The sequence below is a fragment of the Dryobates pubescens genome, chromosome 9, assembly GCF_014839835.1.
Source record: "Dryobates pubescens isolate bDryPub1 chromosome 9, bDryPub1.pri, whole genome shotgun sequence".
Classification (NCBI taxonomy): domain Eukaryota; kingdom Metazoa; phylum Chordata; class Aves; order Piciformes; family Picidae; genus Dryobates; species Dryobates pubescens.
In genome coordinates this window covers 27,234,798-27,244,871 of record NC_071620.1, presented here as the reverse complement: position 1 = coordinate 27,244,871, position 10,074 = coordinate 27,234,798, and the positions used below count along the sequence as shown (strand labels likewise).

Here is a 10,074-nt window from a genome sequence, read left to right as displayed (position 1 = left end):
CGACCCCTGGACAGGGGCATGGCCAACTGAGCTGCCGAACCGGGCCCCGCCGCACCTGAGCGGCGGCGGGGGTGAGGGCGGCCCTCGCCCCGCGGTGCCCCGCGGGCTGCCATGCGCGGCGGCGGGGGCGAGCGCTGATACCCTCTGGCCTGGCCGGACCCCCGCCGGCCCAGGCGACAGCCTCCGCGGGGGAGCGGGGCTGGAGGGTGGCGGGGAGCCCCCGGGGAGAGGGGGAAACGGGGAGCTCTCCTGCCTCCGCCCGGCCGAACGCCATGCCGCTGCGGCTGGCCTGGCTGTGCTGCTGCTGGGCGCTGCTGAGCGCTGCCTGCCGCCCCGCCGAGCCCGCGCTGTCCGCCGAGGGCGGGGAACTGTCGCCCGCTGCCGCTGCTGCCGCTTCTGCCGCCGCCACCTCGGGCTTCCTCTACCGGCGGTTGAAGTCGCACGAGAAGCGCGAGATGCAGCGGGAGATCCTCTCGGTGCTTGGGCTACCCCACCGCCCCCGGCCGCTGCCGCGGGAACCAGCGGCCGCGCCGGCGGGACGGTTAACGGCGGCGCCGCGCTTCATGCTCGATCTCTACCACGCCCTGGCCGAAGGCGCGGAGGGCAGCGCGGGTGCGGAGCGGAGCCTGCCGTCCCCTGCCTCGCTGCCGCCGCTGCCCAGCTCGCAGGACAGCGCTTTCCTCAACGACGCCGACATGGTCATGAGTTTCGTCAACCTGGGTGAGTTCTCGGGAAGTGGAGCGGGGTAGGGTAGCGCGTACGGAGCCCACACAGCCGGCGGACACTGTCGTGTGTCCCCCGGGAGAGCGGCGGGGTCAGGGGTCTGCTGGGATTTCGGCTAGCTGCCATTGGCGATGAGCGAAACCTCCCATTCCTCTCTCAGACGGTAAAAAATACACCCCAGAATGCAAACTCAAGGGGACAAAAAAGAAGCGGGTCTATGCTGTTCTTTTTGATAGTCATCTTGCCCTCGTTACGATGACAGCAATCAAAGCTGCTTGTTCAGGATTAAACCTACCTAGTTCTCGTTCCTGGACAGCAGAATTGGGGCAACAAGTTGCATTCACCATGTGCCAGGTCCAGCCGGGCACGCATTCCTCTTGGGCTGAAGCAAGGTACATCCCATGCTGCTGGGCACATTCCATGCTACTCAGTACATCCGTGGTGTCCCCACCTCCTTTTTTTTGAGGGGATCTGAGCTAGTTATGGTGACGACTATGTAAGTTTCTGTAGGAGTGAACTAAGTTCTGTTAGAGCTCAGCCTGTTCATCAAACAAATCATATTGTCACTGCATTCCTGATATGAAGTACTCCAAGGTGGGCATTTCAGCAGGGGAGTCATTAAGCTTTTTACTTGATATGAGACTACAGTTATAACAAAACAGTGTAAAGAGATCAACCTAATGTGGAAAGTGGAAATATTTCATCTGGCAAATTGCAGTTCCTTTTTTTAAAGGGAATTCCTGTGAAGCTCAAGTGCCTTAAGCCTGATCAGCTGGAAACTCTCTTTTCACTAGTGCTATGTGCCAGAACGATGACACCTGTGAACAGCTCATCTTGTTTTAATAAAAATACAGATTATTGTGTGTTTTCTCATCTGGAGTAGTGATACTGTTGCTGTAGTGGGAGATTTCTTCAAACTCCCAGCACTGATACTGTTGCTGTAGTGGGAGATTTCTTCAAACTCCCGCACTGGTAGATGCATTCAAGAGCTTTGTGCCATGGTGTATGTCAATAGAACAAGAGCCGGATCATTTTTATACCTGATGAAAATCACATAGTAGGTCAGAAGTGCCCCCCTTGTGCTGCAGAAGGCTGTTGAAGGATTTTTCTGCGTTGGACTTAATGATCTTGGAGGCCTGTATCTAGTGGAGTCTCTCAGGGGTCAATATAGGGACCAGTACTATTCAATATATTCATCAACAACCTGGATGAGGGCACAGAATGCACTGTCAGCAAGTTTGCTGATGACACAAAACTGGGTGGAGTGGCTGACAGACCTGAAGGTTGTGCTGCCATTCAGCGAGACATAGGCTGAAGAGCAGGGTGGGGAGAAATGTAATGAAATTCAACAAGGGCAAGTGTAGAGTCTTGGAAAAGAACAACCCCATGTAGCAGTATATGTTGGGGACTGACCTGTTGGAGAGCAGTGAAGAGGAAAAGGACCTGGAGGTCCTAGTGGATGAAAGATTGACCACGAGCCAGCAATGTGCTCTTGTGGCCAAGAAGGCCAGTGGTATCCTGGGGTGTCTGAGAATGGGTATGGTTAGTAGGTCGTGAGAAGTTCTCCCCCTCTACTCTGCCCTGATGAGGCCGCATCTGGACAGTTCTGGACTCCTCAGTTCAGGAAGGACAGGGAATTGCTTGAGAGAGTCCAGCCACAAAAATGATTGAGGGAGTGGAACATCTTCCTTCTGAGGTGAGTCTGAGGGAACTGGGTCTCTTTAGCTTGGAGAGGAGGAGACTAAGGGGTGACCTCATTCATGTTTATAAATATGTAAAGGGTGGGTGCCAAGAAGATGGAGTCAGGCTCTTCTTGGTGATGCCCAATTACAGGACAAGGGGCAATGGGTGGAAGTTGAGGCATAGGAAGTTCCATGGAAACATAAGAAAAAATTATTTCACTGTGAGGGTGATGGAACACTGGAACAGGCTACCCAGGGGGGTTGTGGAGTCTGCCTCTGGAGATATTCAAGAGCTGCCTGGATGCATTCCTGTGTGATCCTGCTCTGGCAGGGGGGTTGGACTATATGATCTTTTGAGGTCCCTTCCAACTTTCACATTCTGTGATCTTAAAGGTATCTTCCAACAAAAATGATTCTGTGATTATATAATTCTATGAAATTGAGGTGACTTGGCTCCTACAGCAGTGCTTCTTGTACCCCTCGAGATCTCAACTTTCTGATTTCAAATTGGCTTGGGAATATATAAAGACCATCTCAGAGCTTTTGATTGGGACATCTTGAAACTGTCCATCAGTGAAGCCAGTATAGTCTGTGTCTAGCTTGAACCCTGAGATGTGAGAATACTGTACAGGTTTGGATCCCAAAGGACTGCTGCTTCTGTGCTCCTCTCCTTCCACCCTTCCCAAACCTCTTTGTCCTTTGAATACTGTTAGTTCTGTTCTTTGTCTTGAGAACTTTGAGGACCTATATGTGGAGCTGTGGTTTTAAGTGTGGTGTTGGTTGTAGTGCTCTGTAGGCAATCCTCACATCATGTTTTATTTCAAGGATGTGGAGCAAGGTGCTTGCAAGAGACTGGGCTGAGCTTCTCTCAGAGGAGCTGATTTCAGTGGTGGTTTAGATGTATTTAGCTGCCTGTTTTATAAAGCACTAGGAGAGAAGTGTTAGGCAGTAGACCTGAAAGCGTGTGCTTGAAAAGCCCCATTCGTATGATTCAGATCAGTTCTGATAATTTGGTTCTAGACACTTATGTAACAAGAGGGAAAATTCCTCACGTAATGTAGTAAAATAGCACAACTGAAATGCTAGTTATGAGCCTCAGGAAGTATGAATCAACTGCAGAAATTTCTCAGCAACTTCCAAGTTCCGAGTCAGAAACCATAATGTCATTTACGTGATTGTTTGTTACCATAGTATTGGCAAATGGACGGGCTGAGTCTGAACAGATGTTCTTCTGTTTGCTGCAGCTTCTCTGACCTGTCAGGCATTTTTGGGGGTCTTTCCACTAAACAATAATTCATGGCAGAAAACTAGAGGAAGACCAAGGTTCTACTACAGTATAGAAAGCAAAGGTATGGTAGCAAAGAGGCAGCCTGAGATCTGTCAATGCAGCTTATCAGATATAACCTAAAAAATGCAGTGAAAGATGGTGGTATCACAGCAGAAAGGGAAGACTTCTTGATCCAAACAATACTGATTCTTCCAGTGGAACTTATGCCAAGCAACCCTGAAAATCCACAGCTGGAGTCTCCTTAGAAGCAGAAATTGCTGGAATTATTTTATTTGGGGTTTTCTGCATGTGATCAAACCTAGCATAACTTCAGGTTGGTTAAATTAGCTTCTGAAGAGCTTTATGTTTGACCTTGAAGACTTGCCTTTCCAGCACGGAAGAGGCAGTTACCAAAGAGATGTGAGGGGCTCTTACCCTCCTCTTATGATCAGGAGTTTATGGTACGACATGAGGGCATCCGGTGCATGTTGTCCTGAAGATAGGTACAACTGTGTGGGTGTGAAGTCAGTGCAGGTGGCTGTGTTGTTCTACCTTCAGGTGCTGATTTTGCTTCTGCTACAGAAGAGAGCCAGACAAACATTTGGTGATGTGTCTGGTTGTGTTGGGAAGCCATGTAGGTCAGCTGTGTGGAGTCCTACTTTGTCCTGAAGGTTTCCAGGTGCTGACGTTCTTTTAAACATGCATTTACTTTTCCAGCCCTGCAGTCCAAAGAGAGCCAGTAGCTTATAGTCACAGATTTTGAAGGTGCAGTGCTCCAGCCCTGTTTTGATGGACATGGATATCCTTCAGTCTGGGGATACAGCAGATGTGTTTTCTGTTTCCATATGGTTTTCCTATTTCTGTTTCTTCTCAGGGTACAAGCCCTCCTTGTTGAGGTCTTGCAAATCAGATGGACTTTATTGAGGTGTCACTTTATTCAAGCAGTGCAGGCTTGTCCAGGCTCAAAGGGACGTGGCGTCTTCTTGTAAAAGAAAAGTGAAAAAGGAAGGCACAGAGACGTGGAGGTTCTCCAGATGCTGTCTTACACCAACAGAAAACATCATTTTTGAAAATGTAGGAGTTGCACCAGGGGAGGTGTAGGTTGGATATTAGAAGAAACTTCTTCACTTAAAATGCTGTAAAACATTGGAGCAGGCTTCCTAGGGAGGCGGTTGAAAGGACATGGAAATGTGCTGGGGGACATGGTTTAGCAGCAGACTTGGTAGAGTTAGATAACGGTTGGGCTGGATGACTTTAAAGATTTTTTCTAGCCAAGAGAAATCTGTGATTCTGTGTGTAGAGTTTAGGATTTCTCTTGCCTGCTTGGTGTTGTGTAGACTTGCAAGATACGGGTGGTGATTCTCTGAAGAGCTGACTATAAGGAAACTTCAAGTCTTCACGATTTCCAGAAGATGCTTAGTACTTTATTTTATGAAGACCTGGGGACCAGCCTCAGGGAGTAGAAATAAGTGTTTGTTCCCATTACAAGTAAAAATACATATAAGATATAAACCAGTTCAGATAATTCAGATAATAATTGTGATTTATCAGGTTAGATGCTAAAAAATAATTTTGCAGAAAATACCATTTACCCTTGGTAAACCTGATCTCTGCTTTGGGAGGGTGATCCTAGAAGTGTCTCTTTCAGATGTTTTCACTAGGGTGAGGCATCCAAAAAGTGCCTCCAAAAAGCAGCTCCACGGAGAAAGACCTTGGAGTGCTGGTGGACAGCAAGTTCTCCATGGAACAACAATGTGCCCTTGTGGCCAAGAGAGCCAATGGTATCTTGGGGTGCATCACGAAAAGTGTGTCCAGCCGGTCTGGGGAAGTTCTTCTGCCTCTCTACTCTGCCTTGGTGAGACCACACCTGGAATACTGCATCCAGTTTTGGGCTCCCCAGTTCAAGAAAGAAGAGAACTGCTGGAGAGAATCCAACTGAGAGCCACAAGGATGATTAGGGGACTTGAGCGTCTCCCCTGTGAAGAGAGACTGAGATCCCTGGGGCTATTTAGTCTTGAGAAGAGAAGACTGAGAGGGAATCTCATCAGTGTGTATAATTTTCTGAGGGGTGGGTGTCAAGTGGATGGGGCCAAGCTCTTTTTGGTGGTGCACAGTCATAAGACAAGGAACAACGGGTTCAAACTTGAACATAGAAGATTTCACCTCAACATGAGGAGAAACTTCTTTACAGTGAGGGTGACGGAGCGCTGGAACAGGCCGCCCAGGGAATTTGTGGAGTCTCCTTCTCTGGAGAATTTCAAAACCCATCTGGATGCATTTTCTGTGTGGACTACCCTAATTGATCCTGCTTTGGCAGGGAGTTTGGACCTGATGATTTCTTGAGGTCCCTTCCAACCTCTGATATACTGTGATACTTTTAATCTCCCACACGGAAACCAGGATATCTATCGCAGATGGAAACATCTGCATTTTAGATCTATATGGGATTTATCACCCCAAAGCTTTTTTTGCAGGAAGTGGCTGTATAGCAAGGTTGTGGTGCCAGGGGGAGCATTGTGGGCCTGTGGGTGTTCTTGTGAAACTATTCCTCTCTTCTTGTAGTGACAGCCTTGATGTAAATGTATCACTGACCTTCAGAGGTCCCTTCCAACCCAAAACAATCTATAGTTCTATGTCTTGACACAGGACTACTGGGAAAATAACATCTGTTAACATTTCCTGTTTGACCTTTTTCATGGCACCGGATAGGGTTGTCTCCTCTTTCTCCTCACAAGACACCCTGGGGTTGATGTGGGGGTCCCTCTGAGGCAGTGACACTGGACTGACAGCTAGATTCAGGCAAACATCACCTATATTTTGCTGGAAAGACTGTTTTAGTGAGAGGTTATATAAAGGTCTGCACAACAAACCCTTTCTCCCTCAGTCCAGGGATATAAGGAGAGAGAATTCACCATTCAAACCAAACTGCAGAATTAAAGTTGCAGACTACGACTGATCTGAAGTCTCTCTGGTCTCCACTGGGTCATCAGTGCTGATGTGAAGGGAACATGCTCTCCAACCCTTGTCTGACTGGCTGATGCTTCAGAGGGTGTGTTATGTGTAGCACCAGAAATGAGGATCTTGAAGACTTTGGTACTCTAACTGTGGCCAGTATTATTCTAGTATAATAAATGGTGCTGTGGAGCAATCTTGTGTCAAAACAGGGGAGAAGCTTTTCTGGTCCTCATTCATGCCTTCGTATCCTGGTGTCTATTCTAAGTGGGAAAAAAAGCCACGTGCTTCCCAATTAAAAAAAGGCAGGGGAATGACAGTCTTTGTGGGTTTCTGCTGTGACCCAAATCTGAGGCTGTTGATAGCTGGGTGGCTGTGGAGGAACAGTCTGGACCATCAAATCCTCCAGAGATAAGAACTGTAAAAAGTGTGGGTTTGGGGTGTGGTACCTGGTTATCCAGTGTCCTCCTTTTTTCTAACAGACTACCAGCCTGGATTTCCTGTGTCTCTGTACTTTAGGGGAGAGGGATTTCTGCTTTATCATGAGACCCACAGGTCTCTTGGGAGGACTTCAGGCAGAAGTACGAGGCGAGACCCAGATGTTTGCCAGGCAGTCCTTCAAGCATGCTTGAAGCTTTTCTGCATGATTTGAGTTGGGATCATGGTGAAAAGCCTTATTTTATCTTTGGATACCAAAAGCCCATGTGATCCCTGTCTTCCCTGCAAGACTTCCAAGTGTCTGCTGGGGCAGGGGTGCTGCTCAGAAGTCAGTGTAGGGCTCCTTCTACAAATACTCTCTTTCCCCTTCCCTATAAAGCATCAACTTATAGATGTGATGTCTTCCAAACAGGCTTCTCATCTTTTTCTCAGCCATCACCTACCAGATTTCCTTCTAGGAATGATAGCGCACAAATCCATAGCAACTTCAGCCCAGGCAATATTCCTTTGCTCCACAAGGCTTTTCATAAGAGGGAAGCTTCAGCATCCTCATGTGCATTTTGAAAGCAGGTGGATCATCTCTTCTGAAAGATGTGATCCTTCAGACCACCTGTCTTTGTCCTGGTATCATGCTTGCTGTCAGGACATAGGAAATTAGGCAACCAAGATGTATCAGGGATATTGCGTGATTGTATTGACAGGACTGTAGCATTCATGCTGTCATCCCATCTGTTTATACTCTTGGCCACATGTTGTAAAGGTCAAGACATCTCCTCTCAGGGAATAACTGGAGTGTGCGACGTTGCGGATCCGGTTGTGCTGCCAGCTGGCTGCGTACAGCCTCGCGCTCTCGGCATGTGAGCAGCATCCTCCACATGTGTCCAGAGCAGCTCATGATGGGAATGAGTTTACTGACTTGTGCCAAGCTTTGTATGCTGGACTTTGATGCCAAGACAGATCCCAATTGTTGGAGAGCGGCCTTGCGTTTGCTCTGCAACTGATGCAGCTCAAGGTCCCCCTTTTTATCATCTTCTTGAAGCTGTCATTGCTTGCGAGCTGCCTGCTAGTGTGCAGCTGCCTGAGGACATGATTAAAGAAAGGGCAAATGGTCTTGCAGAAGTTCTCAGATCTTCCAGATGCTGAATTTGAGGGACTGCAGTCATCTTTATGCCTTTGGCCAGAAGCCTGGTAACATATGGGGCTCCCAGAAAGCTGCTGTTCCACACCTGCACTGTTGAAATGAGTGGAGGGTCATGTTTGTGTAGGCAGTTCATCAAGGTCTAAGTACCATCTGGGCTAAGCTGCTGGAACCAAACTGTGCAGTGCTAGCAGGACAATTCTCTGTTTTGCCAAAGCTTTCCAGAGATTGAAAATTTTACAGTCTTAAGTTTGTGTGGAATTTTGAAATCTTACAACAGCCTTGAAAATTGATTGTAATGGGAAAAAGTACTGCCAAGTCACTGTTGACTGAGTCAAAGTTTGTATGTGTAAATACATAAAAGGTTGCCTTTTCAGATACCAAGCCAGGTGTGGGCTTGGTTTGTTTGGATTTTGCAGTAAAAATAAAAGCAGTGCTTCTCTTGTCCTCAAACAAAGCAGAAACTAAACCACTTCTTATAGAGAGGTTTTATTATAAAAGGTTTTCTTGTGGCATTTTTCTTCCGTCTGAACATGGCTTCTTCAGAAAATCACTTGGGCAGCTCAGTCAGGAGTGTCTTGTGCTTATCTCCTGCAAGGAAGGACTTCTTTCCATACCTCCACCAAGTTGCTGTAGATGCTTGCCGGGTCTAACCCGCTGCCTTGCGCCAGTGACGCACTGTCTCGTAGTTGTAAATATAAACTTTTAAGTGGTGTTCGTGATTTAGGAGGAAGGAAGGAAGGTGATGTTTAGATGTTCCATGCCACGGAGGCATGGTTCTTTTTTAAGCCATCTTGCCTCATTGCTAACTGTTGTGGGGTTAGTGGAAGATACGAGTAACTTGGCACGTAAATGGTCCCATCGTGTGTTTCTGCTGTGTCCTGGCAGATGCATGAGGAGACTGTTAAGTACAGAGCACCTACTAGTCAGTTAGCATTTCTGTTTGAAGGGGAGTGGTTAGTAGGTTGAGAGAGGTTCTCCTCCCCCTCTACTCTGCCCTGGTGAGGCCACGTCTGGAATATTGTGTCCAGGTCTGGGCCCCTCAGTTCAAGAAGGACAGGGAACTTCTTGAAAGAGTCCCATGAAGAGCCACAAAAATGATGAAGGGAGTGGAACATCTCCCTTATGAGGAAAGGCTGAGGGAGCTGGGTCTCTTTAGCTTGGAAAGGAGGAGACTGAGAGGTGACCTCATTCATGTTTATAAATATGTGAAGGAGTGTCAGGGGCATGGAGCCAGGCTCCTCTCAGAAATGCCCAATAATACAGGACAAGGGACAATGTGTGCAAGCTGGAGCATAGAATGTTTTGTGTGAACATAAGGAAAAACTTTTTCACTGTGAGGGTGACAACACACTGGAACAGGCTGCCCAAAGAGGTTGCGGAGTCTCCCCTGGATACATTCAAAATCCACTTGGAACATATTCTTGTGTGACCTACTGTAGGTGATCCTTCTCTGGCAGGGAAGTTGAACCTCCCTTTTGAGGTCCCTTCCAACCTCCAATGCTCTGTGATTTCTATGAAGCACTGTTTGGGAAAATGGCTTGTGGTTGAGAAAGTGCCACGTATTTTAGTGGGCATCAAACCCCAGAGAGTGGGAGGCTGAGATTAAGGACCAGGAAGTCTTTTGTGCACCTGATTCTTGGAGGCTGATACTGGGACACACCTAGGTTCTCTCTTTGATGGGGTGATGGATTTAAACTGAAAGAGAGTAGTTTAGGTTGGATATAAGGAAGGAATTTTTCCAGTGAGAATGGTGAGGCACTGGAATGGATTATGTGGAGAAGCTGTGGATGTTACATCCTTTGAATTTTTTCAAGGAAAGTGTGGGCAGGCAATGGAATGGTCTGCCCAGAGAGGTGGTTGAGTTGCCAACC

The 10,074-nt window shown here is 47.7% G+C and overlaps 1 protein-coding gene across 2 annotated transcripts in view; it reads left to right on the top strand.

Annotated features, from left to right (window-relative positions):
* The first annotated feature begins 261 nt into the window (after positions 1–261).
* Positions 262–10,074, top strand: part of BMP6 (bone morphogenetic protein 6) — a 105,043-nt gene continuing 95,230 nt past the window's right edge. For both annotated transcript variants that reach the window (XM_054164056.1, XM_054164057.1), the window contains exon 1: positions 262–720. In XM_054164056.1, the coding sequence (XP_054020031.1) occupies positions 273–720 (448 nt within the window). In that variant the 5' untranslated portion in view covers positions 262–272. The remainder of the gene's footprint in view (positions 721–10,074) is intronic.